This window comes from Colletotrichum costaricense (assembly GCF_030867565.1).
Source record: "Colletotrichum costaricense strain IMI 309622 chromosome Unknown Scaffold_12.1, whole genome shotgun sequence".
Classification (NCBI taxonomy): Eukaryota; Fungi; Ascomycota; class Sordariomycetes; order Glomerellales; family Glomerellaceae; genus Colletotrichum; species Colletotrichum costaricense.
Genome location: NW_026848241.1, coordinates 851,505 through 869,131, shown reverse-complemented (window position 1 = coordinate 869,131; position 17,627 = coordinate 851,505). Strand labels below are relative to the sequence as shown.

Genomic DNA, 17,627 nt, shown 5'->3' with positions numbered 1-17,627 from the left:
TTCGAGCCTTATTTTGGTGTTTCCCACAAAATGAGAGGTGAAGCTGTCACACCGCCGCCACGATGTGCCGCGCTACTGGAATTGCACATAATATCCGTAAGCGACATCACCGTCATTCAGCAGTATTCGCGCAAGACGACTGTAGTTCGCTCCAGCAGTCCGTATGGTGTACCGCCCAAGAGACTCTCGTTATGGTGTTTTGAGGCCGACAGAGACGACGCGCTTCGTAACGAGGTTCGCGGCATGAAGGTTGGACTCAGAAGCAAGGATATCAACATTTCAAAGCCTCAATTCTACTGACAAAACAATCTGCTTTATAGATCACGACGTCCATTGATGAATATCGCAAGACGTCAGCGTAATCGAAAAACACCGGAGCCATTGCGACACTGAGGCTAGACTCGCAGACCAGAATATCACGATTCCAGAGCATCGATTCTGCGAACGGAGCAATCCATCTATCTGCTCATCCATAGATCAGCATCGCCGGACTCCAGTACCCTCTATACTATTACGAAGCCATCGCGGCATTCCATAAGCAGTGCTGAGGCTCGGAAAACCACCAAAGAAGCCCTTGTGTTGACGACTATCGAAGCTGCTGCTATTCCCATCACATAGAACCAAACACTGGAATAGCGCCCCCGCGCTGGCGGGACCGCGGCGGCTAGAATCGCAATCAATGTCGTCGCCATTAGACAGTCTATTCATAGATCAAATGGATCAATGTCTACAGTCTCCTGCTTTTCGTACCTATCCTCATCTCCCATCGCGGCATCACAACACCACCAAAAATCCCCTCAAAGGGCGCCAAACACACCAAAGAAGCCCCTCTTCCGCCCTTCAATCAAGCCCCCAAAACAAGCTAGAACCACCCACAAGAATCTGGCTCCTTCCACTTTCCCTCCATGTGAAAACTCTGTCGTTTCTGCGGCGATGGGTTCCCTTGTGCTGTGCTGACTTTGGTGTGTTGTTCAACTGCGGTAGGCCCGATGTGGGTCCACGGGGCCGAGAGCCCCGAAAACTTCGGTGCACCACCGGCCCTCGGCTCCGAAAGTGGCCACTTGGCCCGGAAGGTTCTTGTTTGTTCCAGTTGCGTCCGACTCCACTGCGAGGCTGAGATTTACTCGCTTCTGTATGTACTGTAGCTAGCGAGTGTCAAGATGGACAAAGCCAGGCCTCGTGGTAATTGTAGAGGACATTATCGTTGCTCGTCGACGGGTTCAGGAGGCATGAAGATGGTTGAATGCTGTCCCAGTAGCCAAGTAACATCTTGTTTTGATAGGAGTACCGCCATATTCTACTGACTATATCATCACATGTCTTCCCACATGCCCAGTATCATCAGCCTCATAGCCTCATGTCTCGTAGATGCTATAGAGTACATTGCCCTCCTCTATAGCCAGACCCTCTGCCTACCACAAACCTCGATGGCCACCCTCAAGATCCCTTAAGATCCCTCAATTAGGCTTCCCAACACCAACCTCAACCCTCCCCCTCTCAACAACCTCACAAACCCATCCCCCAAGCCCCCTCTTCCCCTGCTCCGCGTTCCCCCCCTCCCAAAACCAAACAACCTCCAACCCGCCCAAAACCCCCCTAACCCTCCGACTACAATTCCCAAACCCCGCAATCCCTCTAACGCAAACCTCCCTCAGCACCCTCCTCTGCGCGAACCCCATCCGCCGCTCCGTAAGCAGATACCGCTCCATCAACCCCGGCGTAGCCCAGCTCCACGCGTTCTCGCGGTATGGAATCAGCTCCGTCTCGTGGTAGAGCTGTCTACAGACCAGCACCAGCAGTGTCAGCCCCCGTCCCAGGACCGCGGCCTGCTGTCGTGAAGACCTCTTCTTCTTGGTGCTGGTCTTGGTGGTGGTATCTCCTCTTTCTGGTTCTACTATCTGCCTCGTGGGGGATGAAGTAGTCGCGGGGACGGAGGTCCAGGGGTTCGCGCCGGGTCGGAGCGTGAGGCAGTGGAAGGATCCCGTTTTAGGGTCGTGGAGGACGTGGATGCCCATGTTGGATAGGAGGAGACGGTAGATCTTGTTGCGTATTTCTGGCGGGAGGCGCAGGAAAGGAGATTGCGTTCGGTTCAGCTCCCATCTGTGGCATGATAACCAGATCAGCATAACTCCCAATTGGCATTGTCCCGCGGGGGGGGGGGGGGGGCAAGCGTAGCAAAAGACGGTACAGGGTGAACACTCACAGCTCAGCCTCCCTTGAGCCCGGCTCCGGTAGGTATCCCAAAACGCCATATCGTTTCCCCTTTGCATACGTCGCGGAATGCATGAGTTGGGGAAAGGATGGGGAGAGGTGGACGGCGACACACCTCCAGGCCGAGGTTGAAGGAGTGACATGTCGTTCGCGCCATCCAAGGGGAAACGTGGGCGTGGGGTACCTGGTACCGTGTGGGGGGGTTGGGGGAGAGTGAGGTGACCTGCCGCCCGGCCCGTGCTTCTTGGAGTGCGCCAATCGACGCAACGTAGTGACCAACCATGTGAACATTAATGTTGCTATTCGCATCCAGATTATCTTCACGTTCTGTCATCCATTAGAATTCTCGACAATAAATAAGCTAGTAGAAGAAGCGCGAGACCGGGTTTAATGCTACGTGGAATTGGGGATGAGCACAATAGAGGACAGGATGGGCATTAAATTTTAAAATGTACGTGGGCGAATCACGCGAATAGTATATAGTACAGAATGAGCAAGGCCCGAAGATCAAAAGATGGCTGTGCCGCCGTATACATTTCGTCACTGGATATCGAAACCTCCCTTACACTGGTACTTCCGTCCCGTGGGTACAGACAGGACAACCCTCCCGCACTCGGTCCTTGAGCAACCGCGCATGCGTAACCTTTGAGCCAACGCGATACCCGCTTCGGATCGACTCCTCGCTAGCCAGCCCAAAGTCGGCCTCTTGTCTCTTGCCGGGGTAAAGCATTTCCATGAGATGTGACTGATGGAAGACGTGCCCGCAAGCGAATCCAACCAAGGTTTCCATCTCGTACTCTGTGAAGGACTCGTGGCACTGAGCGCAGTGGCCAGGCTTCGGCGGCTGATGCGTGTGGCCAGGCTGTTCCACCGCCTTTGGTGCTTTGAAGAAGCTCTCTTCCACTTCCTCCGCACTGACTGGCGGATGCACGACGTCTCTGACCTTGACGTCGACATGATCCGTTGATTGAACGACGACTTCAAACTTGATTCCCTTCCGCTGCCCACTTCGCAGGTCATTTTGTGCGGCGGCGACCTCACTTCGGAGTACCCGCGCAACACCCGAGCTGATACTGTATTGAATCTCGTGTTCCTTCATGATGTGTTTTAAGCCCTCTCGCAAGCCTTCGATTTCGAGTCCTTCAGGAATGCGCCTCACGAGCTTAATGGGATTGATGGCTGTTCCGACTTCCTCGAGAAGGCCGCGGATGAAGCTTGGCTTGTCCATGCTGTAGTTCAACAAATCATCCCAGAGATCAGGGTCGTCTTGTTGCTTCGCAAAATCGATTGCCTTCTTGACATCCTTCAGTCGATCAATGATGAGATAGAGCGCTCGTTTCATCTCGCCTGTTTTGGAGTACAAATGTACTAACTCGTCGTCGTACCTGTACTTTTCACATTCTTGGACAGCCTGCGGTCGTTAGTTTGCAAACTAGGTCTCAGGAATGCCAGAGCATCGGCATCAATATTGTAGATGAAAATTCTACTCACCTTCTCGAATTTGTAGGAGGTCGAGGACTTTAAAAAGCTCATCAAAAGGTCCCGATCGTACTTGGCGAACAGTTGAACAGCCATGTCCGCAAATTCGTTAACTTGGGATTGGCTGTCCATCAGCAGCCTGTCGCGAGTCTCCCCGGAATGCTCCTCTATTCCCTCGCCCTTATACAAACCGCGCAGGTAGAAGAAGAGATACAGGTTGAGTTCCTTCTCCTCGAGCTGCGATACAACCACAGAAGGCTTGACAAGACCATGCTGTGCTTCGTCAACGAGGAGAGTGATGGCCTCCGAGGTAGCGGCTTCAAGCTCGTCTGGCCCCATGGTTCCGAGCTTTTTGTTCGGCACTCGCAATCCGATGAAGCCGGGAATGTCGTCAGTCACTGCTTCGGCGAGATGGTTGTCGCGGATCAAGCGGAACGCAGAGTCCGCATCTTGTAGCTTAATGTGGCATTTGAGCGATTCCCTGAAGCGTCCATTTGCCTCGTGTAAGCGTGCCAATGACTCCATCACAATCTTCCAGTCGCGACCCTTCTCACCCCCCTCGACGCTGTCCTCTCGTACATCGCGGTACTTGAGCTGGTTATCCAAGGCTGTGGTGACGGTCTTGATGTCAAAGAGATCCGTCGGCCAGCGGTCTAGCAGTTCTCTGAATCTCAGCTTGTCTGCCTGAATGTAGTGATTCAAGACGACTTCGTAGATTGTGCCTGGGATCGGCGGGTACATCGGCTCAGAAGGAATGTAGTCCGTGATCTCGTCGAACTTGTCGGCGCCAGCAAATGTCCAGACCCATTTTTCCCATCTGTCGGGAGAGCCAAGGACTCTGCTACACACTTTACCGGCTTCAGCCCAGCTACCTGCCTCAATCAGCTCCCGAATCCAAAGCTCGCCGATGCGTCTCTTCTCCCTCTGCGCCGAGGAATTAGGCTGTCTTGCTAGCCCCGTAGACCCCATGACGGATGAGGCATCGTCAAAGTCCTCTTGGCTGCTTTGCTTTCTGTCTGGCGTTGTTGGAACGAGCTCATGAAGGTTCTCTGGAGGTGCAGCCATGATCTCGGGGTGCTCGTCAAGCAATTCCCATGCTTTCTGATAGTCTTGGTGCTCCAGCAGCCAGCCCAAATGGTCGCCAAGGTCTCTCTTCGTTCCGAGAATGAAATCGAATGGGCTGTGGATGAAGATCTTTACTCCTGGCTTGATGAGGTTGGGATGGACTGTAGGAGTTCCTGATCTCCGGGCGCCACTAACTGAGCTCGGGAGCTGCGTGCTAGAGACACCGTCTCCGCTGTGTCCACTCCTGATACTTGCACCAGAGCTAAATAGTGTCCTGGGATTGATGGCGGCATTCCACATATCTGAGCCAAATCCCGTGATTGCTTCCAGGGCTCCCTTGGATGAAGCCACCGCCGAGGCTGCGTTCTGTGCAGGGAGAACGCCGAGATGGTAGTCGCCCGATGACAGCCTCTCATATCTGCTTACACTAAGGCCATCTTTATCGACTTCGGCTTGCGAGCTCAGGTCGATTAATCGGAGTTCCGGCGGTAAATTGTTCTGTCGGCGTCGTATTCCGCCAGATGGCTCGCTACTCGCTGACGTTGTTGATAGTTTCGATTTGTGACCCTTGCCGGCCTTCTCATCATCATCGTCTTCGTCGTCGTCCGGTAATACATATGCTAGTACAAGGAGAAGATTTTGGGTATATAACGAAATTCCAGAAATGATGCAATCCATACGAAGGCTGCGAGGATATTAGCTACAAATCGCTCCAACGTGCTGGGAGGGTATACTCACTGTTTGGCGATTTCGGCACGTCCAATCGACTTTTCACCAGCTCGCTTACCAGTACCAACACTGCCGGGGTGGACGTGGATGATCCAGATTGTGCCTCCCCAGCCAACCAGTAGCCTCTCGATCTTCTTGGTACTTGAGGTTCCTTGTTGCGTTGAGCTTTCGGGTGCCAGCGTTGAGCCAACGTCTTTGCGCCCGGCCTCCCCGTCTTCGGTCTCGACAGCTTGCTCGTCGATCCATTCGACGCGTCCTTTCCAGACGCTTGCCATGGTCTCCCACTCATCTGTTTGAGGACGATCTACGTGGCCAATGCGTTTCCAGGCGTCGTCCGCGTCGGCACTCTCCAGATGCAACTTTGACCGCATAATCTTCACGCCATGCTCGTTCAGCCAGACTACGTACTTTCCGGACAGTGACCACTTGATATTATTGATTGTGCCTTCGCCAGAGTGCAGGATCGTGTCCTTGCCTGTGTTGGTACCCAAGCCCATGCTACCAAGCCAGCCAGAAGCGGTGGCAGCCGCCGTTCCGACGGTCGTCGAGGTGCTACGGCCCGGCTGGCCTCCGGTCGTTAGGATAAGTTGCCCAGCGAGACCACCCGAAAGGTATGTCCGGTCATTCTTGTAATCGGGGGAGAGTGAGACGGCTTGCACCGGACGCGCAAAGTTCCGCAACTGAACATCCTTTGTATCTACGAGAGAAAAGACGCAGACGTTGCCGTCCATGGACGAGGTAGCGATGTGGACGTTATTAGAGGGTGTGTTGGAGACAGGAGAAGGATCCTTAGGCCTTCTCGAGGCGGCGGCAGGGGAACTGCCCGACTGACGAGAAGGCGGTCGTTGTTTTGCGACGCTTTCAGCAGCTTCTTGAGCAAGTCTTTGCACTGCTTCTGACCTTGCTGTCGGCAAGGGGGGTGGGTTTGGGGAGATGGAGATGCTGGTGATGGAAGCGGAATGGGCATGATACACGCGGAGAGATTGGAACATGGGCAGTTGGATGACATGGATGTTGCCGTTATGCGTTCCTATGATCTAGTCATGGTCAGTTGCCGCATATAAATGCACTCGACAGGCAGTCTTACCATCTTATCACCCGCGACGAGGAACGCGCTGGTGGCATCACCATTGCGGTAAATGGGCCCCAGGTGTTGAGTGAGCCTGGCATACTTCAGCCGGGGCTCCTCGTCATCGTCTTCATCGTCGTCATCTTCATCGTCTTCGTCGTCGTCTTCTTCGTCATCTTCATCGTCCTCGTCGTCCTCATCATCGTCCTCGTCGTCCTCATCATCGTCTTCCTCATCCTCCTCTTCCTTCTCCTTGTTGTCCGTGCCATCACCGTCCTTCTTCAATTCTTTCTCGGACTTGGTCGCGGCCAATTCCTCCGGCGCAGTCACAGTCTCGGCCGTCTCAGGCTCTTTGCCTTTCTGTGCAGCGGTGGGACCATCGCGATCGGGATCGGAAGCGTCCGTCATTGTGCTGGATGTACCGTCAACTGGAGGCTCGCATTGGCATTGTCGTTTGGTCGATGGAGTACCAGAAAGTCGGCGGGCCTGGGCGGGGATGATGAGGCAATGGCTCTGCCTGGCGTAGAGAAAGGCTGCGATGGAGGGATCCGAGGCAAGGAACGGAGCTACCCTGAGCTTCGGATCGGGTTCGACGAGCTCCTTGGGGGTGCGTCGCGGTCTGTTGAGGTTTAGAGGAAGCTTAGCTGCTCTTCGAATGAGTTGTCGCGCAAGTCCGCTACGTCACGAGGCGTGCTCGGTACGTACCGAAGAGCTACGATGGGAGCTTCCACAGGCACCTAGGTACTCAGCAGCACCTACCGGTAAGGTACCCTGGGAAGAACCGCGATGTGGTGCACCTGCGCCTGAGGCACAGCGAGAGCTTGTTCCTGACAAAAAGCACAGTACCTAGGTATCTGGGTGGGCCCCTGGTAACCTGTCCACCAATCGCGTAGGCACCTCTGTAGAGGTGCCCCTCCCCCACCCGTCAACCCAAAATATAGTGGATTGAGTCTGCCCGTTGGACCTATGTCGCTGACTGTGGTGCTGGAAGCTTTGATTCGCGTTCTTGGGCTGCTGGGACGCGCGACTCTAACAAAAAAAAGAGTGGAAGTATCACCACCATCACCAACTTATTGCCGCCGTGTCGAACTTCCAACAAAGCGAACGTCACACCGGCTGCCGAGGCTGTGATGGCCAGCCCGCCCCTTTCAGAAACTGCATCCCTCGGACTGCTCTGACAAGATCCCCTAACAACTCACATGGGGGATCACAATGGCGTCCATCAAGTCTCTGGGCCTGCACCAGCCTAGCGGCCTTCAACACACAGCTCACGAAGATGCCCCGCCGTCGACCTACACATGGGAGATATCAACTGACCCCGATCAGAACGAATACGACGATACCACCGATGTCGAAGATGAGCTACTGGTCACCAAGAACTGCGTCGTTTGGAGTCGCGGGGGCGTCTTTCGCAAATCCTACAAATTCGATCTGGAAAAAGAGCCCGTCACCCAGGCCTTGCTCGCTTCCTTTCCCACGTCCGACTACAGTAAGAAGACGCCGCAGCAAACTCCGAAGAGCAAGTCTCCAGATACTTCGACCGAACCCCGTCGACTATCCCGAGCGTTAGTCGTCTTCCTACGCACGCAAGCACACGTCTACTTCCTCTCCGGCACGAGCCATGTTGTCCATATGCCTTTCGAGGTCGAGGCCGCCTGTGCCGCACCCCAAGGTGTCATCATCCAGCGGAAGCAGCGAGGAGATGCCACCGCGCCCGTCTCCCTCAAGTTTCCGAAAGTGCCGCCCAACTCCTTCGTCTCCTCGCAAATCACCGTCACTTCCCCTCGAAGCTCACAACATACTGTCTTCTCCGTGGAGGGCCTGAACAAGCCCAAGTCGCTACCCTTGAGGCTAAGCTCGACACTCGGAAACATGTGGGAGGGTCCATTGGAACAACCAGACTCGCATTGGCCCCGCCTGGTGTGCCTGTTGGATCCCTTGCAAGAGCTGGGGCTCATTGTTGCACGTCCAGACGGTGCCGCCCGAGAGAAGAGGAGGAAAAGTACAACAAAAACACCATGCTTTCTGGATCCTGCAGAGGAAATATTGCACATGGAGGAAATCAAGCATCCCGGTGCACCCAACACCAAGAATGCTGAGCCACTCATTCTCGCTGTCACCATTAATAGGGAAGCAAGCACATATGCAGTATGGAGAGTGACATATGTCAAGAACGAGGACCCCTTCATCGGCCGCCTTAAGAAGGACAAGAGCAGGGCAGAGCGTCGCCGTAGCTCCATGCAGCCGCATTTCGCCGCCAGCGGTGCCTCGACGCCAGTTCAGACAAACTTTCGGGAGAGCTTTGGTGCGCCCTTGCCAGGGAAGCGATCCAGAAAGAGTGAAAAAGTCGAAAAGCCGGAAAGGGTTGAGAAGCCGCTGGATCTGGTCTCTTCGTTTGATCTGGACAAGGAATCCGGTGCCAACCGGAGGCAGTCACGGCGAGTGAGTTCGATGCTGGCTCGAGCTGATCTCTCTGCTTCTCAAGAACGCTCAGTCTTCTCCGAGCAGCCCTTAGCTGGCCCAGCACACGGCGGATCTAAACGAATCGAGTCTTACGGTAGTCAAGGGCCTAGACTTAGTGGTGGCTACAGCTCCTTCAACCAAAATCAGACCATTCATCCAAGCCTTGGCAGTCTGCTCGAGGCTCCCATCGATGGTGTGTTGGAAGAACTTCGAGCCGGCGGTGACTTTGAGGGTTTCCATAACATGGGCCTTGACGACCATGTTTTCGATGGTCTGTCTCAGGAAATGATGTTTACAAAGATCCAGTCTATTTCTCTGGATAATTCTAACGTGCGGTATTCCTTGTCCAAGCAGCCTGCTCGTGAGCATTGCAAGGTCTTCATCTTGACAGCACCACAATTCGCCGTAGACGATCCCCTCCGCGGTGAGCTGCTCATAGGGATCCAAGACTCCCTCGACAAGAGGCTGCAGCTCCTTACGATCGACCTTCAACGAGGGCCCCGTTTCCTTGTTCCACCGAAGCCTGGTAAAAGCTCCACCTCGTCAGAAGATCCCGTAAGACTAGCTTGCGGCGCTCTTCGGCGGGCTCATCACGTTGTGGACTCTTGCAAAGTGACCGACGGCGACATTTCGGTTATACTCATTCTATCTGAAGGGCATGAGGGGCGTAGGGAGCTCAGCATACAGGCGCCATGGAGTCAAATTACAGCCATCAACCTTCCTCCAATGTCGCTCGAGAATGTGAGGAGCTTGCATTACCGCGGCCGAGTTGTCGACAGGGATGTCCGACATCGCAAGTCTGAAAACATTGAGGTTGCGAACGGAAATGTCGGAGCGCTGAAATACTCGAAAGCAAGGGGTATCGTCGACATGGTTGATGGTGATGGCAGGCACCATCAGATCCAAATTCAGCTCCAGCCTCGCAATCACCAAGTGCAGAAAGTGCTCGATGCCTGCCGGAGCATTCTTCCCGCTTCTCACGCTGAGAAGATGTTTCCTGGCTGGTGGCATATCATGATATGGTTAAAGAGCGAAGAGATTGAAGTCGCCGATGCAGAGTGGTCAGCCCTGGTCATTCAGCTTCTAGCCATCTATCTCGCGTTGGGCAAGGCCAGCGCCACACAAGAATCTCTTACAAAGCCGTCAAGAGGCAAACGGCGACCCCAGTCCGGCTCATTCGGGTCAATACAGGACGTCGAGGACTGGAACACTTTACATTTATACGAAACCCCCAATGCCCTAGGCTGCCCGAGTTGGCAGCAAACAAGAGGCTGGGACTGGACCCTAGAGGAGGATGGCAGCGACGATTTCTCCAGTCCGCCCAATCCTGGTCTTAGAGATAACAAGTTCATGTCGACTCACATTCAATACGCCAAGGGCTACTTAGCATCTCCCCTTGGCGAGAAGGCCGTCGGCGCCAATGGATACCTTCCAACCGGGCAGCAACGAAGTGCAGAGAACCGTGGCAATGCCGCCTGGAACGTATTCGTGGCTCTTCATCTCCTACTTGAGGAACAAAAGTTGGAGATCATGACACCTGAATATGCTTCTCCGGGTACGGCGCCACTGCGGGTGGTCATGTGTCAAATCGCCCGTTGGCTGGGATGGCACGACTTTGTCGCAGTGTACGAGCTGGGAATTCAGGAAGAATTGGAGTCTCGCTACGATACAGGTCAGTAATTCGGTTTTTCAGGAAACTTGGAGAGATACTGACAGGAACAGAACTCCGCCTTGAAGTATCTCTTGCGCAACCGTCGGGCGTTGACTTTGACATCTTCCACTGGATACAGACGTGTCTTGCCGCCGGCCAATACCACCCCTTCCTTACCTTAGCGAATCTTTATCACTCTCAAAACTTGAAGGCTGATCAAGAGCACCTCAAAGATTCCAGATGGGCATCTATCACGCCAAGAACACTCATGTTCAAGCGGCTTTTCGAAAAGCTTACACCCAAAAGCAGCGCCGCTAACATGGTCGAAGCCATGCACTCTGCAGGCATTAGCAGTCGGGTGCTTGAAACCCTTCCCGAGGCTGTGCTTGCGCCGCTCAAGGACTCGATTGCTAGATGTCAAGCCCGGCCACCCGCTTCATGGCCCAAGGATCTGTTGGAGCTTGTCAACCGTGGCGATATCAGCATGGTTCTGGCGCCAATCAAGAAATTGCAGAAGAGCGGCGCCAACATTCTTGTCAGTATTCTTTGATCCCAGCCTCCCCGGTACTCTGTACTAATAAGCCATAGACACCCACGCATAATGCGTCATGGGACTACCGGACTATTTGCCAAAGCGTTGACGAGTACAATAATAACGGTTACGACGAAGGGCAGGGAACCGAGCGACAGGCCGTCATACGGGCATTATTCAAAGAGGACCGTCGCCTCAACGAAGCCCAGAATCTCCTCTCCACTCACAGAGCTCGTGTTGTCCGTCTGGAAGCCGATGCAGCGTGGTCAGAGAGCGAATACCTCGAAAGACAAAAGGAACTTGTGTCTAGAATTGCCACGGGCACTCTGGCCATCCCAGCTGGCCGAGCGCTCTTGTATTACAGCTTACGATACCCGCTGTTGACACAAAAGTTCCACGTAGCCGGGTTCAATTTGAATTGCGTCGTTCGTCCAACAAATGTCACCGTCGGTGTCGACAAGGCACTTTTCACGGAAGAAAAGGTCTGCTGGGGGTTCTTCCACCAGGGCGTGGCGGCCGGACTTGCCATTTCTCCAGAGGCCAAAGGTATTGACACCTCTTGGATCTTGTACAATAAGCCTGGCCACGATCTGAGCAATCGACACGCTGGCTTTCTGCTTGCTTTGGGCCTGAATGGGCACCTCAAGGGTATTGCGAAATGGGTTGCTTTCAAGTACCTCACTCCGAAGCACACCATGACTTCAGTCGGTCTGTTATTGGGGCTCGCTGCGTCTTATATGGGCACCATGGACTCACTCATCACACGCCTGCTCTCTGTTCATGTTACTCGCATGCTTCCTAGGGGTGCTGCGGAGCTGAACTTGTCCCCCTTGACGCAGACTACGGGTATCATGGGCATTGGTCTTCTCTATTGTAACAGTCAACACAGACGCATGAGTGAGATCATGATGTCTGAAATCGAGCATATGGATGAGGAAGACGAAGACGAGCCACTTCGAAGCGAGTGTTATCGGCTCGCCGCCGGCTTCTCACTTGGCCTGATCAATCTCGGCAAAGGCAACGACCTCCGCGGGCTCCACGACTTGAGGCTGACCGAAAGCCTCATCACGATTGCTACGGCCACAAAGAAGGTCGAAATGGTACACGTTCTTGACCGAGCAGCAGCTGGCGCGGTCATGGCCCTCGCTCTGATTTTCATGAAATCAGAGGACCATATCGTAGCCAGGAAGATTGACGTACCAGAGTCCATTGTTCAGTTCGACTACATACGGCCGGATATCTTGCTGTTGCGTACCGTTGCAAAGAACCTAATCATGTGGAACGAGATCGAACCAAAGTTCGAATGGATTTTGGAGAGCCTTCCCAAGGCGTACCGTGTCCGGTATAAGCTGGTCAATACCACCAAGCTGAAGAGTACAGACCTACCATTCTTTAGCATCGTTACTGGAATCTGCTTCTCTATCGCGCTGCGCTATGCGGGCAGTGCGTCAGTGAGGGTACGAGACCTCTTGATACACTACCTCGACCAGTTTATCCGTATATCTCGGATACCTGCCACGCCACGGCCACCTCCACATGACTATCCCATGTACGACGAAGAGCTCGCCCGGTCCAATGCGCGGATGTGCCAAGATGTTCTCGCGCTCTCCGCCGCCATTGTCATGGCCGGCACCGGTGATCTTGTCGTGCTACGTCGCCTTCGTCTACTGCATGGCCGTGACGATCCAGATACCCCTTACGGCTCGCACTTGGCTGCACATCTCGCCATTGGGTCTCTATTCCTCGGATGCGGAACAGCCACCTTTGGCACGAGTAACATGGCCATCGCCAGTTTGCTCATCGCGTTTTATCCCATCTTCCCCACCTCAGTTATGGACAACCGCTCTCACCTCCAGGCCTTCCGCCACTTCTGGGTCCTGGCCACCGACCCTCGCTGCCTAGTAGCGAAGGACGTCGCGACGGGCCAACCGATATCGGCACCGATCGAGATTCGCAGGAAAATGAACGGAGCCCACGACGCAGAGGATGTCGCTGTCGTCCGCAACACGCCTTGTCTCCTGCCTCCTCTGGCCGACATTGCCAGCATCCGCACCGACGCAGGGCCAGCCTTCTGGGACCTTGAGATCGACTTTGAAAAGAACCCTTCGCTCGTCGACGCCTTTAGACAGAACCAGAGCCTCTACCTCCGCCGGCGTCCTGCACAAGAAGCACCCTTCACGTCGACACTCCGCGCTCTCGGACGGGACGCGCTAGCTGACGTTACCGACAACGGCACACGGGATCCGATTGAATGGATCTTTGGCCTCGATGCCCTCCGCGACCTAACATACGCCGAACGCGCCACCGTCCTGGACCGTAGCACAAGCTCCGAGGGCGCTGCTAGCGAGACCTCGGGGTCCGCGGTGGATGCTCGTCTCGTGCTGGAGCGGAGCATGGACGGGTCCTCGCGGGAGAGGCTTCTGGGGTTGAAGATGCTGTTTGAGTGGGCGGATCGGCGTGCGCAGCTTGATGCAGGGGCTTGGGCTAAGAGCAAGGCTGCCAAGGCTGGCGGCAGTAGTGGTGGTGGAGGTGCGGAAGGGGAGAAGAACCAGGAGTGGTGGATGCGTGATAGCGTTGTTGAGGAGCTCAAGGGGCGGGTGTTTATGGCTGGTCGCGAGGACGGGGCGGGACAGAGTCTCAGAAGCATCTGAGGTTGTGTTCGTGTGTGGGTTCAGAGAAGACGGAGATTAGATTATCGTTATGAGGAAACGTGTTATGAAACGAACATTCGTCTTTCCGTATCGTCTTATGAAGTATCGCCTGTCGTTTAGTCGCGTTTGATACAAGGACTTATATTTCCGGAGTGATGTCTACAGTAATGCTACTTGGCCAACTGTCAATCTACGAGAGATATGAAGGATGGATGGCTGGATATCAAGGGAAGATAGCCTCACGTATCCCATGATCTGCTGAATGGCGTCGTTACGTATGTACCATCCTCAGTGGACCAAGGTGGAAGAAAAAGAAGAGCCAGCCTGTGTCACTCGACACATCACCACTTCATGTAAAGCATTATTTTTCAAACTGATAACATTTCAATAAGTGCGGTGAATCTACTTTCATCCCCCATCAGGCTCTCTCCTCTCTCTCTCTCTCTCTCTGTCTGCTTCTTCGAGCCCCCCTTCCTTCACCCCTCTCGACTCCCACCCTTCACTTAGCCCTTTTGGGAAGGGGGGGGAAGATGTCCTCCCCGTTTTTGCCCTGAACGCCGTGCCAATGCAAAAAGAAGCCTCGGGGATGTCTGCGCGTGTGTGTAATGTGTTGTGTGTGTGGTGTGGTGTGTGATATGACCAGGATCCTCGATTCTTTTCCCGAAATCCGCCCACATCAAACGCCCCTTTCCACCAAATCTCGTCCCCCGAAAGAGAAGCTCCACCTCTCAGACCAGAGAGGTGAGATGCTTCGTGGTTGTCGTAAATTTGGCGGTGTAGGTTCTATCGTGTCATTGTAAAAAAAAGAAAGCCCGGGGTTTCTCCCCCCTTCTTCTTTTTGGATCACCAAAAAACAATTTCCCATCTTTTTTTGTACGGTAATCGTCTTGAAATCATATGTGATTCGTGTGTGGCCATTAAGCTAGCGTTCTTCCTCATGCTTGCCCTTCTTCTCAATAATCCCAAAGCATCTGCTGTAGCTTTTGCTTCTGCTCATACTGGTGCTGGCGCCGCTCCGTCGGGGAAGCCAGATCCTACTTGGAGACGGCGGCGGTGAGCACCTGCGTGCGGAAGAAGCCGCCCTTCGTCTTCTCAATGACCTGCTGGTAGACGTTGTTGGGCGGGTGGTTCATGATGACGGTGCCCTCCTGGCTGTCAATCTTTGCGTCGAGGCGGGTCTCGCGGATGAGGTTGACGATCCACTTCTCGCCGTCGTCGGGGTTGAGGCCGAGCTTGGCGGAGAGGTCGCGGATGTTCATGCGGGAGAAGATCTTGCAGTAGCTCTCGCAGATGAGGTGGCGCGCGGCGTCGACGAAAGCGTCGGACGACGACATGAGGAAGAAGTCGGCGCGGCAGACCTCCTCGGCCTTGCGGAGGGCCTCGCGGGCGGCGTTGAAGTCGTGGGCGACGTACAGGGCCGAGACGAACTCGGTGACGGGGTCGGCGTACTCGTAGGCCTCCTGGCGGACGTAGCGGATAATGTCCTTCATCTGCTTGGCCTGCAGGGAGGAGTTGCGGGAGCGGGAGCGGCCGGTGATGACGGCGGCGATGAGGTAGCGCAGGACCCACGGGCAGGCGGTCTGGATGGTGTTGATGTAGGCGGCGGAGAAGAAGAGGTCCAGGATGGGCTCGCGGGCGGCCTCGTGGTTGAAGAGGGGGAAGAGGGCCCAGTGGACCAGCATGGTGCGGTGGTCGAGCTGCGCGCGGGGGTTGTTGAAGAGCTTGCTGTCGATGCTCTCCTTGACCTTCATAATCTCCTCGACGGCAGAGTCCCAGTTGGTGGTGAGGATCTCGGAGGCGAGCTTACCCCAGGTGGCAGAGGCGACGCGGTCGTTGTCGGTGGACAGGACACGGAACTGGTACAGCAGCTCGGCAGCGGCGCCGTAGTTGCCGCAGCGGAACTGGAACTGGCCAAACTCGTACAGGGCGTTGACCATCTCGATGGTGACCTGTTTTGGTGGCATTTCAGTCAGCATATGCGCCCGTGTATCACCTCCGAAGCTAGCAGGGACACAAGGCCACTCACATCGTGATCCTTCTTCAAGAACTCCAAGTTGGCAACCTTGTCGCTGCGCAGGGCGCCAACGACGTCCTCGCGAGTCAAAAGCTCCGAGATCTTGGCCGTGTCCTGCTCGTACTTCTCAAGCTGCGCAATAACCTCGTTGCGCTTCTTGGCGTACTCGGCAGGCGCCTCGGCGCCGCCGTTGAGGTCCTGGTACAGCTGGGCGACGTAGTCGGCCATGTTGGTATCCTCGAGCAGCTTGATCTTGCCGGCAAGGATCTTGCGGGCACCGGCATCGTCGCCCTTCTCCTCGGCACGGCCGGCCTCGAACTCGATCAGCGGGAAGACGAGGTGGCGGGACAGCTGCGACGCGAGCTTGGGCAGGATGCTCTCCTCGCCGAGGGCGGCATAGACATCCTCCATGATGGGCGAGGTGTATTTTCGGGTGGTGGATGAGTGTAAGTGTTGTCGGTCGGGAGGCAATCTTGGAAAATACCGGATCGAGAAAATCGAGGTATGGAGTCGTCGCCTGAGGGGAGGAGGAGGAGGGAGGGGGGTGTGGTGTCGTCGGCCGTCCGGTTCGGGGTCTGCGCGATCGTCTTTTGCTCAATCTTTTCCTTCCGCTGAGGGGCAGAAAGAGTTTTGGGCATTTTCGCCAAAGGGCAGGTTTGGTGGGGGGCTTTGTGCCGTGGTTTTGCCGCTCCCGCCTAACGCCTGAACCACTGGAAGGACAGCTTTGTTGTATCTTGGTGGCCCACGGGTAGCTTACCTAAGGACGTCTGCACCTCTGGAAAACTGTGGGGTGTTGTCGGTGAATTCAACGTCAAGTGCACGGTCCCTCGACACGCTCCCAATTGATCCGAGCTTCAACCGGCGCGAATCCCTTCGTCACCAGAAACCTCTGTACCGCTCTCCGTCCCAGCTAAAGGTCCAGTCAAACGCCCAACAGAGCCCTGCCCAACCGAATCCTCGCCGTCTCTGTGCCTCGAAACGATACCCATAGACTTAAGCATCCGAACCACATACTTCAAGATGCGCTCAGCAGTCAGGAGCGCCGCCCTCGCCCGGCCCCAGCTCACCTCCCTCCTTACCCCAAGAACAACCGCCTTCCTCCCCTCAATACGCTTCTCCTCCACAACCGCTGCCGCCGAGACGACAACGACGAGCTCACCAAAGACCACAGCGAGACCGTACGTCGTCAGCCTCACCCCCTCGAACCAATTCCCCGTCTACGCGCGCACAAAGGCCGCCGGCTCGTCCAAATTCACCATTGTCAAGAAGATTGAGGGAAACAAGAAGGCGTTTGCACAGGATCTCGCCCGCGAGGCTGGCTTCGCCGAGGCAGAGGTCAAGCTGAACCCCATCACAGGACACGTTCAGGTCAAGGTACGTCGGAGCTCCTTTCTTCTCGCAACCATAGAACTGGTTTGGGGGGTGGGGGGGACGGAAACCATTCACCCTTCCCGAGCCCAATTCTCCGGAGTCTCTCTACTGTACTTAGTCGAATTCTAACAATATCATAGGGCTTCCACGTCGAAAAGGTCAAGGAGTGGTTGACCACCGCATTGGGGAACCCTGCAAAGACGGCATGAATGTCGGGATATACGGTGTGCGGTTCGCTAATCAGCGAGGCCGGATTGTATAATCAGAAATTGTATCATACCACTGGGAGCAAAGACGGTCAATTGGCTGGTGCTCTATGCCGAGGGCGTGGATTGAAAAAGTTCGGTACGATATTGCGCTATTGATTTAGATACATGGCGATGTACTATTAG

General features: G+C 54.9%; 6 protein-coding genes across 6 annotated transcripts; 3 read left to right on the top strand and 3 right to left on the bottom strand.

Annotated features, from left to right (window-relative positions):
• Window positions 1-30: 30 nt before the first annotated feature.
• On the top strand, window positions 31-362 carry CCOS01_11239 (uncharacterized protein; the record flags this gene model as incomplete). The annotated part of the gene is made up of 2 exons (XM_060459392.1): window positions 31-249; window positions 321-362. 2 exons carry the CDS (start codon window positions 31-33, stop codon window positions 360-362), a joined length of 261 nt encoding a protein of 86 aa, XP_060310124.1.
• A 1,095-nt stretch (window positions 363-1,457) lies between these two features.
• CCOS01_11238 (uncharacterized protein) lies at window positions 1,458-2,286 on the bottom strand (the record flags this gene model as incomplete). The annotated part of the gene is made up of 3 exons (XM_060459391.1): window positions 1,458-1,826; window positions 1,926-2,100; window positions 2,204-2,286. 3 exons carry the CDS (start codon window positions 2,284-2,286, stop codon window positions 1,458-1,460), a joined length of 627 nt encoding a protein of 208 aa, XP_060310123.1.
• Window positions 2,287-2,773: 487 nt separating this feature from the next.
• CCOS01_11237 (WD domain-containing protein) lies at window positions 2,774-7,159 on the bottom strand (the record flags this gene model as incomplete). Its single annotated transcript, XM_060459390.1, has 4 exons — window positions 2,774-3,622; window positions 3,703-5,440; window positions 5,494-6,521; window positions 6,572-7,159. Coding segments are annotated over 4 exons (4,203 nt in total), but the record flags the coding sequence as incomplete, so codon positions are not given.
• A 606-nt stretch (window positions 7,160-7,765) lies between these two features.
• CCOS01_11236 (uncharacterized protein) lies at window positions 7,766-13,850 on the top strand (the record flags this gene model as incomplete). The annotated part of the gene is made up of 3 exons (XM_060459389.1): window positions 7,766-10,688; window positions 10,739-11,202; window positions 11,256-13,850. The coding sequence occupies 3 exons, from the start codon at window positions 7,766-7,768 to the stop codon at window positions 13,848-13,850; spliced, it is 5,982 nt and encodes a 1,993-aa protein (XP_060310121.1).
• A 1,034-nt stretch (window positions 13,851-14,884) lies between these two features.
• CCOS01_11235 (eIF3 subunit 6 N terminal domain-containing protein) lies at window positions 14,885-16,646 on the bottom strand (the record flags this gene model as incomplete). Its single annotated transcript, XM_060459388.1, has 3 exons — window positions 14,885-15,799; window positions 15,877-16,439; window positions 16,622-16,646. Coding segments are annotated over 3 exons (1,503 nt in total), but the record flags the coding sequence as incomplete, so codon positions are not given.
• Window positions 16,647-16,884: 238 nt separating this feature from the next.
• On the top strand, window positions 16,885-17,444 carry CCOS01_11234 (uncharacterized protein; the record flags this gene model as incomplete). The annotated part of the gene is made up of 2 exons (XM_060459387.1): window positions 16,885-17,238; window positions 17,376-17,444. The coding sequence occupies 2 exons, from the start codon at window positions 16,885-16,887 to the stop codon at window positions 17,442-17,444; spliced, it is 423 nt and encodes a 140-aa protein (XP_060310119.1).
• Between the last annotated feature and the right edge of the window lie 183 nt (window positions 17,445-17,627).